The 18,540-nt window shown below is 36.0% G+C and overlaps 1 protein-coding gene across 5 annotated transcripts in view; it reads left to right on the top strand.

The window, feature by feature from the left end:
* Positions 1-18,540, top strand: part of PLPPR5 (phospholipid phosphatase related 5) — a 181,335-nt gene that overhangs the window by 70,313 nt on the left and 92,482 nt on the right. For all 5 annotated transcript variants that reach the window (XM_043962809.1, XM_043962810.1, XM_043962811.1 and 2 more), the window contains 2 exons: positions 716-848; positions 5,563-5,813. In XM_043962809.1, the coding sequence (XP_043818744.1) occupies positions 716-848; positions 5,563-5,813 (384 nt within the window). The remainder of the gene's footprint in view (positions 1-715; positions 849-5,562; positions 5,814-18,540) is intronic.

Here is an 18,540-nt window from a genome sequence, read left to right as displayed (position 1 = left end):
TTGAGAAAAAATGTAACAGTCTCAATACTTTATTATTACACATCAAATGTTAGACAACATAGTATAAGGCCTTCAGTGTGATGGATAAATGCTTTTTGGGAATTCATGGGAGGACATGGATAAGATTCCATGTGACTATAGCATGAGAAAACATGTATGAATGGAGATCTAAAGCAGTATAGGCAATACCTATATCAAGGAGATGACAGATGTATCAGAGTACTATTATTAAAATTTTCAGGAATTTAAATAGCATGCTCCATGGATCTCCAAAGAGCATTTATCTGACAGCTGGAGGGCAGGTGGCCTTTGAAGTAATTTAATATTTTGGGTTTACCAATATGCAATTAAACTAACCAATTAGTTTCCTCAAAGGAAATACTTTCTCAAAGTGATTTAAAGTTCTTTTTTCATATTCCATTTTTAGTCTGTGTGCAAGGAAAAAAAGTTCACATTCTTTTATTCAGAGTTATTCATTATTGTCTTGAATTGAATTTTTCTAAAAATATGTTATAGATACAGATGGAATTTTTGTAATCAAAGTTGGAATTTGGTCAAAGAAAATAAAATGACACTTGGCAGAGTTTTTCACAAGGATCATAACCATTTAACATGAGTCTTTTTTTGTTTATAAATACAAATAATTTCTACATCATTAGTATTTATGCTCAATGAATTCTAATGTGCTCTCATTTTTCTGTTCTTCTTCCCTCAGATAATAGTTGGAGAAACTGCTGTGTTTTGCCTACAACTAGCCACAAGGGATTTTGAAAACCAAGAAAAAACTATTTTAACTGGAGACTGTTGCTATATAAATCCACTGGTACGCAGAACTGTCCGATTTCTTGGTATGTGTCCGTTGTATTGAATTTTACTGTTTTTGAAAGGATGCTTATGTACAAGCTAACAATTCAAATAACCAGCAATATTACTGCTATCTCTTTAATATTTATTAATTCTATTATAAAACAAAAGTTTCTTATAAATAACTTGTTTCAGATGCTATGGGACCCTTTGTGGTTGACATGTTATTTTGAAAGAAATATTTTTATTTATAAGACCTAGAATTATAAAAGATACAGAATATTTTCTTAACCAATGCAACTGCCAAACAGGGTTATTTCATTCTATTTTTAAAAGACTTGAAAGTGATTATTTGACATCATGTAAACTGAAAAGAAAATATAAAGTGGGGAGTTTGAGTGGATTTTTCACTTCCCATTGAGTTTCCTGGGCATCTGGAAGACACAGTTTGTGGGTTACATAATATATTCACTTCAGGCTTCTTTCTTTGCCTATGTATTTGTCTGTGTTTGTAGATTAAAATCAAAAATAGCTTCCCACATGCAGGCATATATAGATGCCTGGGGAAAAAATGTTGCTTTTTAGTCTCATATGTAATCCTATGGTATGTAATATATCAAAGCTGAATTTCTAGAAATTGTCATTATGCATATAAGAATTGTTAATTTTGTTAAAAGCTATAAACCTACTTAAAGTCAGGTAACCATGAGGCAAACGTTGTGTGCTCTGCACTTATCCAAAACATATTGACTTCAATACTACATTATTTTATTGTACTGAATGTTGAATCCTACAGTGTTAAGTTATTGAAGATCATTTCTAGTTAATAAAATGTCAATTGAAAATATTAATTTCTTAGAAGATGCAAAAACCCCCCAAAAGTCAATACCTAAGGAATTAATGAGGGGCAGCTAGGTGGCGCAGTGAATAAAGCGCCAGTCATGGATTCAGGAGGACCTGAGTTCAAATCCGACCTCAGACACTTGACACTTACTAGCTGTGTGACCCTGGGCAAGTCACTTAACCCCCATTGCCCCACAAAACAAAACAAAAACAAACAAACAAAAAAGAATTAATGAAATACAGAGAGAGAAATTCTTTTTTTCTGTTACATAGGAAAGGTCAATTCCCTTATTAAGTAGGAGATGTCCTAGTGCCCTGTCAGCCTTCGGTTTGGTGGCTTTTCATTGACAAGACTAAAATGAAAAAGGATTTGAGATTGCTAACTCATCTTTACATGAGTATTAAGCATGATAGTAAGTTATATTTTCCCTTAGTGGATCTAGAAAAGCTCAATTCCTTTAAGCATGCTGCTATTCTGATTGTTGATCCATGTCAAAAGTCTATGTTTACACGCAGAATAATTCTTTATGTGAAAACTTACCGTAAGGTTTCAAAAAAAACTCATCAGGACTAATTACCTACTTAGAAAAGAAATCAAAATCATTAAAACACCCCAAATTTATCAAATTTGTTTTATACAATTTAAGCTTTCCCACACTCTGGCTCACATATTAAATTGCACCTTTCAAAGTAAACCATTAAGTGTTTCATAAATATCATCAATTTATCTTCCTGCCATAATTATACAAAACTCAAATTCCTTGGTTTTTGTGAAGCATTTTTTTTTCTTCTAAAGCCTATTCAACCCACAAAATGCACTTGAGGAATAAATATCACATAATAAGCCCGGTTATGTTCAGTCCTGAGATGCTTTTTAAAAGATGGGGGGAACCAGGAATGTTGGATCTGTTCCCAGTTCAATACCTACACTGATATATTCACATCAGGAATTTGTAAATTAGTGAAGTGCAAGTCCTTAGGGGCCCAAGTTCTTGACTTGGGTCTATGGATAGATTTGGTGAGTCTGTGAATTTATAGTAAATGACAATCTTATTTTCAGTAACCTCTAACTGAAATATTGGATTCCTTTCAGTTATGAATTAAGAAAAAACAAAAACATAATTCTAAGAAGGGGTTGATGGGTTTGACCAGACTGCTAAAACCAAAACCCAAAAAACATTAACAACCTTTGCTCTAGTGCTTTCTCACACTTCATTAGAAAATAGGACAAATTATTTCACAAACTGGGACCTTCCATTTAAGCTAAACATTTGATCATAAGACCTTCCTTCCTTAATCGATTATTGTTGTGGCCCACTATAAGATTTCCCTTGGGCTTGACATATTGATAATTTGAACTGTAATTCTGAATGATATGTATTTTGGGGGTTTCTGAATTGTCACATTGCTTGATACATAGTTAGTACTTAAGAAGTGCTTGTTGATTGATTATCAGTAACTGGCCATATACTTGCGAACTATTTCTCATGTTATTTTCACAGGAAAAAAAAATGTCCTTCTGTTTACAAGAGAATAATTTCATTTAAATGAAATGCATGTTTCAAAATAGGATATTTGTGATCAGATTTGTAATCTGGAACCCTATTGTAGATAGGATCTTTGGAAAAGATGTGTGTTGTAATTTCATTCTTGGTATTATGAGACTTAATTCCCTGGTAAATGGTTAATAATGTTTGTTGTTAAATTTTTCCCAGTACCTCACAGTTGCATCTCCCCATAAAAAATAAAGTTCAAGGAATATCTGTTTTTACAATTCAAGTATGAGTTTGGTAGTCAGGATAATATAGTTGATATTTATATGTTGTTATATGACTTATAAAATACTATAAAAACTGTTCCTTAGAGTCATGTGACAGTAAGACATCATTTGATCCCTTCAATATTATCTTCATTTTTCTTATCTGCGAATTGAGCTTTAGAGAAATTTTAAAAACTTCCCCATGGTCACATGGCTAATAATTTTTGAAAGCAAAATGCAAATATAGAAATTCCTGAAGATAAATCCAGCATTTTTTCTTTTATACCAAGGATGTGATTTAATCACTTTTCTTTGATTGTTTTGGTTTCAGAAATAATGAGTCTTATTTGTTGCTATTAGGTTACAACAAAAGCATATTGTCATTGGAGAGAAGCACCTAGTCAAACCCACTGTAAACTTATTTTATCTGCAAGAGGCAGCAGATATCTGGTCTAGGAACTCAGGAGGATCTGGCCATGTGACCCTGGGCAATCCCCAGTGCTCATAGGCAGTTCTGTAAGACTCTGAAGTTATACATATGCATTAGTAGATGCATTGTTCCATCTCTAGCCCTACTTTGGACCAAAAAAAAAAATAATGGTTATAATCATGCATAGAGTAGAGCAATCTGTGCTAATGCCATACAGCTACCCTGTCTATTTTCTATACCTGGATTTTTTTAATGGAGATTTTAAAAAATCATTCCAAAGAAAGTTATAAGGACTAAATATTTTACCTCTTTTTCTTTAAACATGAGATTTTATGGTTCCCTCCCCTACACCAAAAAGAAAAAAAATAAACATAACAAAAGAAAAGTTTCTTTCAATGTTTCTTTTGTTCTTGGTCATTAGCCTGTACAAAAAAAATTAATTCTAGTCTGGCAGTATTTAGATGTACTGATGAAAATGACAGAACATTCAGGTTACAGAGGATTTGTTTTATTTCTTATAAGTTTTAAAAATATATATTGGCACTATTGAGCATTATACATTCGCCCTAGAGTACGTTCTTAGAGATGTTAATTGTTATAGAAGGATTTTTTTAAAAAAATACTGGAGCAACATGGCTTCAATAAATGTTTTGTGTGCAAATGGAAAAATAGTTCCTGGCATTTAATTGTATTGTTTAAAGTAACTCAAGGGAATGTATCTTCCCATTCTTTTAACAATAATTTAAATCTCATTATTTCATTGCTATAATCAGAATTACTTTGTAATTATCTATATATATCTATGTGTACCCATGTATGTATACATGGTTCCAGTCCATTAAAAGTGATAGTTTGAGACCAAATAATTAACTATATTCAATGAAAGTTTGCGTCTGAAGCAATGCAGGTATTCTTCTGAAACCATTATTCTTCACATAAGATTTTTCATGATAAAGAATTGTAATGGCATTAACTATTAATGGTAATTGGCAACTCCATCAAAGATATCTATATGAAGAAGGATATAGAAATATACTGCACAGAATAATACATTTGGTTTGTATTTTAGTAGGCTGATGAAACTATTTCAAGACAAGTGTAGATCTCAACATAATAGCATAAGTAAGAATATAGATTTTGATAAATTGCTTTAAATGTACAAGTCACATTACTGAAGCAATCAAATAGCAAGTATTTATTCTATACCTACTATGTACTGGGCACTGTACTAGGTATAGGGGATATAATTATAAAAGTGAGATAATCCCTGCCCTCATGGTACTTATATTTTATTGGGGAAGGGTTAATAATATATACAAGGATAATTAAATACAAGATTTATAAGAGAAAAAAGTATGCTGTGATGATACTAACAACTAAGGGAATTAGTATAGAACTTCTTAAGTAGGTGGCACCTAGGCGTGAACCTTAAAGGGAGTTAATGGTTCCAAGATTCCAGAATACATTTTCCTCCTGCAAGTTATGTCTTATAAACATGCCAGGCATAAAATTATAGCTAGTGGCAGACAGATGAACACAACACTCAAGAGTCTTAAATAATTTAACACTCCCGCCACTCCAGATGGTTAAGGAAAGGAGGTGGAGAAAAGAAGAGAGGACCATATGTAGAAAATGTTTGTGGTTCCCAAAATGTTTTCCCTGTTGATTTATTGTCTACTAGAGTCCAAGGTAACCTAGGGGATTCAATATTTTCTTTCTTCCTCAGGGATTTATACATTTGGGCTGTTTGCTACAGATATCTTTGTGAATGCTGGACAGGTAGTGACAGGGAATCTGGCTCCACATTTCCTTGCTCTCTGCAAGCCCAACTACACAGCTCTTGGGTGTCAACAGTTCACGCAGTTCATCAGTGGTGAAGAGGCCTGTACTGGTAACCCAGATCTCATCATGAGAGCTAGAAAAACCTTCCCTTCCAAAGAAGCAGCTCTGAGCGTGTATGCAGCGATGTATCTGGCAGTAAGTAAGGATTAGCAAATATTCTTCTCTGTGTTATCCAATTAAATATTAGCATTAAAAGCAGATACATTTTGATTTTTTCCTGCTTTTATAAAAGTCACTTAATGTCACATTGTGAAATTTCCTCTGAACATTTAATTTATTTTTAATAATGACTATCTGTACTGGGGGTCAAAATTAAGTCTCTTGGCTCTCATGAGGATGTGTGGGGCTGGTTTTGGTGGTTGACCTTATTAAAAAATATGTACGGTCATTAGGGTTTCTATTTGTGGGTGTGTTTATCTTTCTACTAAACAGGATTTAACGGAGATGAATCTGTCCTTCAGCTTTTCTCATGAACTTGTAACAACAACTCAATTAAGAAAAATTACCAAGGCATCTTTGCCAACTCGGTTTCCATAATCTCTCTGATGAGATTATGTCATGTGTTTCTTGTGCTGAAACATGCTTCTCATGAACAGGATTTTTGTCCCTATTGGTCATGATACATTAGCCAGAACTATAACATTTATTGATAGAAACACTCCCCACATGGCCTTTTAAATTATAATTTCCTTCTCCTGTATCATGTTGACTGTCAGTTCATGCTAGGGTTTGCAAGGCCAGACTTTTAGAGACTGTTGATAAAAAAAAAAAAGAAAAAGAAAAAAAGAAAAAAAATAGAGACTGTTGATTTCTTCCCATGCCCACATTTTGGAATGCTGCCAAAAGGTTCAACTTGGTACGTATATACCTGATTCCTGAATGGGGCTCCTTGGGCAAATTGGACAGGCTTGGATAACCATAGTGAAATAATCAATTATGACAACTGTTTCTATGATGAAACAAATCACTATTAACAGGATGATTATTAGTGCTATTGTAGAGACGATACAACTTGGAGTTAGGAAGATCTGGGTTCAAATCCTCAGACACTTCCTACCTGTTTCACCCTGGGCAAATTGCTTCACCTCTTTGAACCTGTTTAATGATCTATAAAATAGGGGATTGGGGATATATGATAGCTAAAATCTCTCCCAGTTCTGTATCTATGATCCTTTAAAATATATACCTCTTTGTTCCATTGGCCATCTGTTAATCATCTCTTTTGCTAATCCCAGTTTTCCCTGTGAGGACTAAGAAAGATGCTTATTCTTTGTCTTGTTTTAGACCCAGATGCCTTTTATACAACTGTAATTCTGACTCTTACATGTCTGGGAAGCTGGAGCAAGGAAGCTTTTCTATAGACTTTAACTATGTAAGCACCAGGAAGAAAAGGGATAATAGGTCATGTCCTGGAATTGGGACAAGGAGTTCATCCTAGGAGATCTGAGGCAAGGCTGAGAATATAGAACACAGAATAAGATTTGAAGTGGGCCACAGCCAGAAAGGATCCTGGAAGCCAGTGGTTAAAGTAAAATTAGGAGTTTAAAATCAGATAATTTAGGACATGTACTTACCCAAATTTAGGGCCAGGTCAGAATCTAATTCTTAGGCAATATCTGAACTATTAGGAAGGTATAAAAAATCAAAATCATCTGGGTTTTTAAAAAAAATTATTTTTAATTTATGGAATAAAATGATCATTTCTGTAACACAGTATAATAAAAAGATGACTGTACATGAAACTGCAAATTTGCTTATTTACAACTTGCTATTACTTTCAAATGTACAGCAAAATTATCATGTAAATTTCCATTTTCCTTTTTTCCCCTCCTTCCATGCCCTATATATGTATATACAAACATATATACATACATGTATATACATACACACATATATAGGGCATGAAAGGAGGGGAAAAGGAAAACAAATTTACATAATATATCTATATATTATACATATATAATATATGTGTTATATATGAATGTAAATTATTCTATACATACTTCCATTTGTCAGTTCTTTCTCTGGATGCAGATAGCATCTTTCTTCATATGTTCTTTATAATTAATTTGAGTATTTATAATGGACAAAATATCTTCTTTTCCCAAAGTCATCCCGAAAATTTTAAATCCAGGAAAAGAAATAGCAAGAATGCACAAGCCAAGCAAGAAAACTGAGTAAACAATATGAGATGCCAATATAGAAGCGCTTGCAGATTAATCTGTTATTTGACTTCAGATTGAAAACATTTATATGCTTCTTTTGATACATTCAACCTGATTCCTATGTGTGATGAACTGCGGGCAAGGTGACGTGATGGAAGATCCCTTGACCAGAGGGAGAAAGAGTATTAATTATTTTCTCCCTATACCCACCCGCCCCCTCCTGAACTTCCTTATTTCTGTCCAAAGCACTGTCATTAATGCACATACCCAGATTCAGCATCTCGGCGTTATTCTTGACTACTCACTCTCCCTCAGATAACATAGTTTCCAAATCTTGTCATTTCTATTTCCGTGAGAGTCTTTCACATTATACCCCTTTCCCTTCTCAAATGGTCAGCCATGTTGCTCAGGCCATCATCACTTCTTGCCTAGACTTTTGCAATCGACTTCTAATTGATCTCCCTGACTCATCTCTTCTTTAATTCATCCTTCACAGCATTACCAGAATGATTTTCCTAAAGTGCAGATCTGACCATATGCAATAAACTCCAAAGGATCCCTATTACTTCTAGGAAAAAGTATAAAATCCTATATTTAGGATTTAAAGCCCTTCAAATTCTGACCCCAATCTATCCTTTCAGATTTATTTAATTCTATTCAATTTAATACACATTTAGCAAGTGCCTACTATGTGCCAGGCATTATGTTAATCACTGAGGATACAAAAAGAGACAAAAGACAGTCCCTTCCCCCAAGGAGCTGTCAATCTAATGGGGGAGACAAAATATATTGAAATATATTAACATATATTATATTATATTATTAATAATTAATATCTTAAAAGCAAGCTACATAGAGGATAAAAAGGGAATAATTAGTAGAGGGAAAGAACTGGAATTAAGAAAGGTTAGAAAAGACTTCCTGTAGAAGGTGGCATTTTAGTTGGGACTTAAAAGAAGCCAGGGAAATCAGCAGTCAGGTCAGCAGTCAGAGAAGAGGAGGGATAGTGTTCCAGCCATTGAGGATAGCCAAAGAAAATGCCTGCAGCCTAGAGATGGAGTATCTTGTTCATGCAACAGCCAGGAGGCCAGTGTCATTGGATCAAAGGTCCTTGATGGGGAGTGTGGTATAAGAAGACTGGAAAGTAGGAGGGGGGTAGGTTATGGGAGAGAGGCTCTGAATGCCAAACAGAACAATTTGTATTTGCTCCTGGAAGCAATAGGAAACTACTGGAGTTCATTAAGTGTTAAACATCGCATCTCTTTCCACATTTGATGATTCAGTTCATTGCCCTTGCTGCTCCTCTTGCCTGACACAACATCTTCTATTTCCATACCTATTCATTGACTATCTCTCAGGCTTAGAAGAAGAGGAAGAAGAAGAAGAAGTAGAAGAAAAAGTAGAGGTAGAATTAGAAGAAGGAGAAGGAGGAGGAGGAGGAGGAGGAGGAGGAGGAGGAGGAGTAGAAGGAGAAGGAGAAGAGAAGGAGAAGGAGAAAGAGAAGGAGAAGGAGAAGGAGAAGGAGAAGGAGAAGGAGAAGGAGAAGGAGAAGGAGAAGGAGAAGGAGAAGGAGAAGGAGAAGGAGAAGGAGAAGGAGAAGGAGAAGGAGAAGGAGAAGGAGAAGGAGAAGGAGAAGGAGAAGGGGAAGGAGAAAGAGGAGGAGGAGGAAGAGGAGGAAGAGGAGGAGGAGAAAGAAAGAGGAGAATAGTAACAAAAACATTTGTATGGTATTTATCATGTGCCAGGCACTGGGCTAAGCACTTTACAATTGTCATCTCATTTTATCCTCACAATAACCCTGGGAGATAGGTGCTATTTTTATCCTTGTTTTAAAAATGAGAAAACTAAGGCAAATAGAGATTAAATGACTTATCCAGGATCACACAGCTAGTAAGTATAAGGCCAGATTTGAACTCAGATTTTCCTGAGTGCTATATTTACTGTGCCTCTTAAATAATTTTATCTCTTTCAAAACTCAGCTTCATTTCAACTTTCTACATGAAATCTTTCTTGATTCCCCTGCAATGCTAATACCATACTCCTCAATTGTCTTGTGTTATTTAATATTGTAATGATTGGAATGATGCCACCTACTGGAGACTTACTATAGGAAAACTCCACCATGAGGAGAATGCCTCAGAGGGCAAGGCCATGTGGCTTTTCTTTGGCGTCAGGAAGTGACGTTTGCTCATAGGTGCTATCTATCAAGGCTACCAGCCAAACAACTTGAGGAGCCTCCTATTTTCTGGGAGGAGACAGGAAGGAGGAAAAAGGGCCTGCACGGAGAGCTCTGTCTCTTTTGGGTTCCTGACTTGATGGTGGTGGTGGCGGCAGAAGACTTCACAGGAAATTTGAGGAAAGATAGGAATGCCAGGCTGTTGGAATTCTGTTCTCAATCTTTCTCTTTCTATTTTTCAATAAACCCTTAAAAACCTAAACTCGTTTTATCAGTGATTTTAGTCAGTTTCCCCCAAAACTGGGGGAACAGATTAGAATCCACATTTAGAATCTTAAATTACACAATATCATTTGTATATATTTATATATGTGCAAGTTGTCTTTCCCTGTCCTCACTAGAATGTAAGCACATTGAGGTCAGGGACTCATGTTTGTTTCCCCACCTCCATGCACAGCACATGGCATAGTGCTTGGCCCATAAGAGGGGGTTAAAAATGTTTGTTAATTGGTTGTTAAACAAATGAAAGAGGTAGGAAGAGTAGGGTAGTTGTCTATGGGTTTACCGTACCATATGTTTCTATTGATCAACATGTGTTCCTTACCTGTAAAGCCAGACTTCAAGGTTAAAGGTAAATTATTTTGTTCAGCTCCAGAAGCTGCTATGAGATATAATAGGACTATAACAAGTTCAGGAGGCTATCCATCTTCCTTTTCTTGGGTCAGTTGCAACATGTCCTTGGTTCAAGTAGTTGCTTCAAAATGGTGTGAGATTTTATAGCATCAAATGATCTTAAAGATGAAAAGGACCTTTACCTGAACAGGAGTATACTTTCCTCCCATGTCCTCTTCAATCCAGTGATGCTGGCCTTCTTGCTGTTCCTTACACATAACTTTCTGTCTCCTGAGTACTTGCATATCCCTTGGCCCTCCACAATGCTTAGAATTCTTTCCCTCCTGACCTATATATACCACATGACTTCTCAGATTCCTTCAAGACTCAGCTGAAATCTCAGCTTCTACAGGAGACCTTTCTTGGTCTCTTCCTGATCCTTCTTCCTCCCTACTCTGCCCATTAAATTGTAATTTTCATTCATACTATATGCATCTTTTATAATTGTTGCATGTTATCTTTCCTATTAGAATGCAAGCTTTTTGAGAACAAGGATCCTGTTTTACCTTGCTTTATATCCCCAGGATCACTTGGCACAGTGCCTACATAGAAAATGCTTAACAAATGTCTGTTAACTGCTAATTCAAATCTCAGCTAAAGTCTTAAATTCTATAAGAAGTTTTCTTGGTCCTCCTTAACCTTAGCAACTTCCCTCTGAAATCACTCCCAACTTATCATGCACATAACTCATTTTTGCATAGTTGCTTGCATACCCCCTCCTATTAGACTTGAAATTCTTGAGAGCAGGAACTGCTTTTTTGTTTTGTTTTTGCCATTCTTTATATCATCAGGATTAGCATAATGCTTGACATGTAGTAAGTGCTTAATAAATGCATATTGACCTGACATTACAGATAGTTGTTCCTTTGCTTACATCTAGTGGGAGAAAATGCACTGCCACATGAGACAACAAATTTTACTTTTGTCAGAAACTTACCTCTTAAGTTGAGTCTAATTCTGCTTCTCCATAAATCTCAACAATTGTTCCTTGTTCTGATGTACAGGGCAAAGCAGAACAAGTTGTTTCTAAACCATGGCTTATAATTGTGGAAAGGACAGGTTCTTGGTCCAAGATGGACTACAACTAACAAGGGCTAGTAAGAATGAATTTTCCACTTGGGTGACAATCAAAAGAGGCAGAAACATAATCAATTATTGAAATAATTTCAAGTCACTTGGAAAGAATAAGGAAACATTTGAAGAGGTCAGGATCCTGCATGAAAGTCTGGCATGAAGGTATGATAAAGAAATTACATGGAACTTCATTGAAATGAGGAAGGAGATAATTCCATAGAATTGAGTGGTAGAATAAATTGGGTAAGGAACAGCTAGGTGGTCAATGTCACTAGATCACTGAATCCATGAGGAGAATATGATCTAAGAAGACTGGAGAGATGTCTTGTGGAATGGGGTGACAAGGAGATATTATGGAGAGCTTTGAATACCAAACAGAGGTTTTTCTATCCTGGAAGAAATAGGAAGCCACTGAAATTTATTGAGTAGAGACATGAAATATGGTCAGAATTGTGCTTTATGAAGATGACTGTGACAAGAGGATAGGCTGCAGTAGGGAGAGACTTATGGCAGAAATACCAACCAAGGGGCAGCTAGATGGTGCAGTGGTTAGAGCACCAGCCCTGGATTCAGGAGGACCTGAGTTCAAATCTGGCCTCCGATACTTGACACTTACTAGCTGTGTGACCCTGGGCAAGTCACTTAACCCCAATTGCCTTACCAAAAAGAAAGAAAGAAAGAAAGAAAGAAAGAAAGAAAGAAAGAAAGAAAGAAAGAAAGAAAGAAAGAAAGAAAGACCAACCAAGAGGCTCTTGCAATAGTTCAGGTGTTGGGTGGTGAGGGTCTATATTAGGGTGTTGGAAGTGTCAGAGGAGAAGTATGTGTGAAATGTTACAAAGGTAAAATCAACAGGACTTGGCAACAAATTGTATATATGGGATGAGAGAGAGAGAGTGAAGTGGCAAGGAAGAAACCTAATTTTGAGGTTGAGTGACTGGAAGGATGGTAGTACCCTGGACAGTAATAGGGGAGTTAGCAAAAGGGGAGGGTTTGGGAGAAAAGATAAATGAGTTTGGGTTGGGTAATATATAGTTTAAGGGATCTGTGAGACATGCAGCTTGAAATATCCAATAGGCAGTTAGAAATGTAAGTCTGGAAATCAGCAGAGAGGTTAGGGATGGATCAATAGATTTGAAAATCAATAGAATGGTATGATAATTGAGTGTAGATGAGCTGATGATATCATCAAGGGAAATAGTAAAGAGGGGAAAGAAAAAAGAATCAGGGTATAGGCCTTTAGTATACCCAAACTTAGCAAGCACAACCTAGACAAACATTCATCAAAGGAGACTGAGAAGAATCAGGAAAGATCAATATCATGAAAACCTAGAAATAAGAGAGGATTAAGGAAAATAGGGTGATTGACCTTGTTGAAGGCTATATAAAGTTCAAAAAGGATGAGTACTGAGAAAAGGACATTTGATTTAGCAATTAAGGGATTATCAGTCACTTAGCAGAGTGCTAGGTAGCAACTGATTGATGAAGTATAAATTAGTTGATTTTTTTTTTGGTGGGGCAATGAGGGTTAAGTGACTTGCCCAGGGTCACACAGCTAGTAAGTGTCAAGTATCTGAGGCTGGATTTGAACTCAGGTCCTCCTGAATCCAGGGCCTGTGCTTTATCCACTGTGCCACCTAGCTGCCCCAATTAGTTGAATTTTGATTGGAGTAAAAGTGACTATACCTCCTTAGAATTTGTGATACAGGAGAAGAAAAGTAGTCTGTCATATTTTGTGAAACAAATTTCACAAAATTTAAATAGGTGAGATCCTGTGCATCAAAATTCTACAGAAAAAGTGAACCTAGAAAGTGATAGAATTTTGAAGATGCAAAGAGAAATAATTCTTTTGAAAAAGAATAGAAGTAGTTGCTTGAAGATACTTATATAGGAACACCAGAAACTCATTAACCAATTTAGATTTTAACAAGACATGATAATGGAGAATGAATACAATAACTTGGCACAGAAACAATCCAAGGAGGAGTAGGATTACTTTTCAGGGTGGGTAATATGATGATAATGGATGACAGAGAGAATGTCATGTAGTAGCAACTGCTAGAGTTCAAAAAATCATTTTTTATAATTTTGGGAAGGTGTGACTTGGGTGTGACTTGTCTGGAAAAGAGCTGGGTTTTAGTGGATTGCAAACACCCATACGCCTACAGTGTTACAATTGGAGAAAAATAAAATACTAAATTTAAATATATATATGTATATATATATATATATATATGGATCACAGTGTTATAGGACTAATGTGGTCTGAATCTCCATTAAGAAAAGAGTGATGGCCAAGGCCAGGGGGATGATAGCCTTTCTTGCACTGTTCTTTGCTTTAATCCGAACATATCTGGAGTACATTGCTCAGTTGGGGACATCCATTTCAGTCAAAGAAAATAAGGGACTTTTGCTTTTCTGACATCTTTGTTTTTGAATGAGGACTCTATATGACCTTCCTATTTAAGGTGAGTGATTTAGCCACTCACTCCTTGTCTAATAATGTTTCCCAATGTTGCTATCCCTAGGCAAAATTGGAATTGCAAGGAACATATTAGGAAAATGATCGCTTACATTATTTAAGGCAATTTATAATTTTTTTCCTTCTTCCCCAACCTTGTGAAGTAAAGAGTCAAAGTATCATTCTCATTTTATAGATGAGGTAACATTCAGAGTGAGGCAGCTAGTGGTGCAGTAGATAGACCTCCTGGGCTAGAGTCAGAAAGACCTGAATTCCAATCCAGCTTCAGAATCTTACTAGCAGTGTGACCCTGGGTAACTCACCAACACTGTTTTCCTCAGTTTCCTCATCTGTAAAAGGATCTGAAAAAAGAAATCTCAAACCACTCTTTGCCAAGAAAACCCCAAATGGGATACACAAAGAGTCAGATACAACTGAAACAACTGAAAAATAACAAAAATATTCAGAGAAATTCCTAGCTGGTAAGCAGTGTTGCATAAGCCTAAGATCCATTAGATATCTTTCTTGATTTCAAGTCAAGTGGTTGCCACTTCACCTTTTATATTCCATCCAGCTAAATGTGGAATATCTGCCACACTTCTCTGATTGAATTGCATCCTTTGGATTCAACATCTGGACAGCAAACCTCTATTTTTTGGGGAAGTTAATTCCTCCCCTCCGGTCCCTCAGCCTTTGAATGCCTGCTTTAGGGTTGAGCTGTCTTCATTGGGGAATAAATGACTGAAAATTTACCTAACCCTTACCTGATGACCCCAGACCAGCCCATGTTCTACATCCCATTTTGCTGTTCATATAATTCATCTTGACACCTTTCTTCCTGCTCTAGAGGAAAAAAGTCACAATTAATCCTATCATTGTTTCTGGAGTTGACACATGAATTGGCTGCCCTATAGAATAACTCACCTTCCATGAAATTCTCCGGACAAAAACCCCATTCCCTGGCCATTACTCTCCTATTTATATTGTCTCCCACTAAGGGAAAGCAAGTTCCCTGATGTTAAGAACTTTCTCATTTTTGTAATTATTATCTTCAAACCTTAGTACATGGTAAGTACTTAGCAAATGTTTTTTTTTTTCTTTTCTTTCTTTCATGTGTGGACATGTTATCTCTCTCTGATATAATGTAGCCTCCTAGAGATCAGAATCTATTTTGGAGAGAGGGGAATAAGAGTTGTCTTTGGATACCCAGTGTCAAGCCCATTGCTTGACACATAGAGGGCACTTCATAAATTCTCAATGACTGACATACCCTGGGGGCATATAGGATATTGTTCCCAACTTCTCTTTTGTCCATTGTTTTCCTCTCTATTTTCCAGACATATCAACTCTCAGTAACTTGGTACACTGGTCTCGTTCACTCTCTGATGCATGTAACCCTAAGGTCGTAGCATATACCAAAACCCATTCTTTTGGAATAGTATTATCCATCTGCTCCATATGCCCTTTTCCTTTGATTACAACCCCTTGGAGCAACCTTTCCCATCTGCAATAACATTGTCTGTTCCTTCTCTCTCCCATTGGAATTCATCAGGAAAATTGACATAAATATCCATTACAGTCAGGGATACAATATGAACTGCCTATTGAACATCTGCAAATGTGAACTATAACCTCAAAGTTTTCCATTAATCTCTCATGTTTCCCTTCATTAGTTTTCCGCCACTCTTAAATAGTATGTCCTAGCAAAAAAACAAAGGCAGATCTCTCTAGATAGGTTTAGAGGCTTCTTGAGACTGAATATAACTATGAATTGGTTCCCCTGTAAATTCACTGCTGTGCAGTCTCTACTGTGAAACTAGCCTCTGTCACTGTGACATTGCCTTTTGAGGAGACTGTTAGCCCTGGGTTGCTGGCTCCTGAAGAATGGAAAATATCCCCTCAGTGGACCTTTTATATGATCCTCAGTGGTTCTAATTTTCACTTGTGAGAATGTTAACTAATGTACAAGCTCCTCTTCAGCAGTGGCAAGTTTAGTAACCATTGTCCAAGTACCTCAATTGGCAATTATCACTTTGGGGATGTAGGAATGCCTCACAGATGCTAATAGCTCACATAGTACAGTAACTGCATTGCCTTCTTTATTTTCTGTATACTTTACCCTATTTCTTACATCTCTCCAAGGAGTCCACAGCATTGTGTAAAATTGTTTCAATTTCATCATTATCACAATCAATAAGTACCTACAAAACTAGCACTCTTTAAGGAAGGTCAAGTCTTGTCACTGATTACTGGTTCCCTACTAAGTGAATAGCAATGGTGCAAGTATGCAGTGTACAAGGAGGAATAAAAAATATATAATTTCAGCAAAAAAATAAAGTGAATTTTCCAGAAAAATATACAGTGAAACTTCCTCAAAATATTCCATGTCACTTTATTTTTAATTCCATTTTATTTTATTTTCAGTTCTTAATTGCCTTCCTCCTCCACCCATTGAAATGGTAAGAAAAACAAAACTCGTTACAAATCTGTATAGTCATGCAAAAAAATTCCCATATTAGCCATGTCCCCAAAATAATAACAAAGCAAAATAAGGGGAACATATGGTTTAATCTACAATGTCACAATAACATAATTATACACTGGTTCTCTGATTTAAGATGAGTGGTAGGGTTTGACCCTACCACCATTTAAGATGAATGGTAGGGAAGAACAAAAATATTCCCAAAATGCAGTCTAGATTCGTGTTTCTTTGTGTGTGTTGTGTGTGTGTGTGTGTGTGTGTGTGTGTGTGTGTGTGTGTGAGAGAGAGAGAGAGAGAGAGAGAGAGAGAGAGAGAGAGAGAGAGAGAGAGAGAGAAATGAACCTTTTTGCACTCTAATGAAATTTATGGACTCTTCAGAATACTGCTTTTTTAGAAATTCCTAATCAAAGGAAATGTCAATTTCAGATAAAGGTCAGTGAAAATAAGACATATTTTCTCACCATAGTTTATAGACCTCCTGAAATCTATCCACAGACCCCAGGCTAAGAGCCCTTGGTCTAGACTTAGAGGAAAGAAAAAAATGCCCAATGAGTCCCTACAAACACTAATTCAGTAAGCCTGTGACCCAAAATTCTATAAATTGTTTAACAATTATTATTCCATGATATCTTTAAATATACTTGAAAAACCATTAAAAAATATAATGGGTATTCCACTCAAATCAGAAGTCTCACTACTTCTTGGGTTCAATATGGGTGCACATATTTGGCTCATGCCGTCTTCTAGGGGTTTCTCTACCAAAAGACCAGGAGTAATCCTAAATCAAATAAAAAAGTATTTAATGTAGACAGAGTAGCAAGACAAATACCCATAAACCCTGCAATTTTTGTTAGTGGGGAATTCTCAATATGGATACTCCTTCCACCCAAGAAAATCACAACCTGTCCGTGACTTATAAGCAATGTCCTAGAAAGTTTCCTGTGAAAGTTCAGTAAAAGTTCAATAAGGGCAAATACCATAACTATTTCTTCCTTTGCATCCTACCAAGAAAACCTCAGATGGAGTCACAAAGAGTTGGATATGACTGAAACAACTAAACAACAATCATAATAAAGATCAGGTTTATGAATTCTTGTATCTACTTTGGAAAATTCAAATATCCCAGAAGGACCTGGATTCTAGGATTTCTAAAGGACACAGAGTTTCTCAGAGTACTTAGTAGCTTAAGGGGATTCTTCTTAGTAGACTTAAGAAATTCTCCAGACAAAAATACACTTAGATGTAATTTATCCAGCAATGCATTAAATGAGAACAATTGTCTAGATGTTATACAAGATCCAAAGGAAGAAATGGTTATGATACTTGCCCTTACTGAACTTACATTTTCATTTTGAGGAAAGAATATGACAATGTACAATGAAAGAGTAGAAATACTTGTGATCACAAATGAATGAGGCTCTTAGAGTATTGGGTAGACCTATGTGGTAAACAGGGGAGGACATAAACAAGAGTACCACAAAGGATGGACAAACATGCATGGGTTATTTTTAATTTTCATCTTTGGGGGGGAATATACACTGACAAAATCACTGATCCTTTGGACTGTTTGAATATGGCTAATGGAAGAATTGCCTTAGGCAAAATGCAACTTTGTTGCATTAGGAATAGTATGGGAATTTAAAAGGATTTTTTTTGGTTTTATAATCAGAAAAATTAGAGAGTTGGATATAGAGGTATCTAAGGTTCCTTCCAGCATCCTCTTAAAGTTGTTTTTAACCAGATCTTCCTTCAACTATTATGCCAAGTTGTTGTAAATAATAATTTTGGGGAGCATAATGCTTTCACTAAAATGATCCATGTGTGTAGACTTTTGT

This window comes from Dromiciops gliroides, chromosome 4 (genome assembly GCF_019393635.1).
Source record: "Dromiciops gliroides isolate mDroGli1 chromosome 4, mDroGli1.pri, whole genome shotgun sequence".
NCBI classification, from domain to species: domain Eukaryota; kingdom Metazoa; phylum Chordata; class Mammalia; order Microbiotheria; family Microbiotheriidae; genus Dromiciops; species Dromiciops gliroides.
The sequence above is the reverse complement of the archived record's forward strand: the minus strand, read 5'-3'. Positions and strand labels throughout refer to the sequence as shown.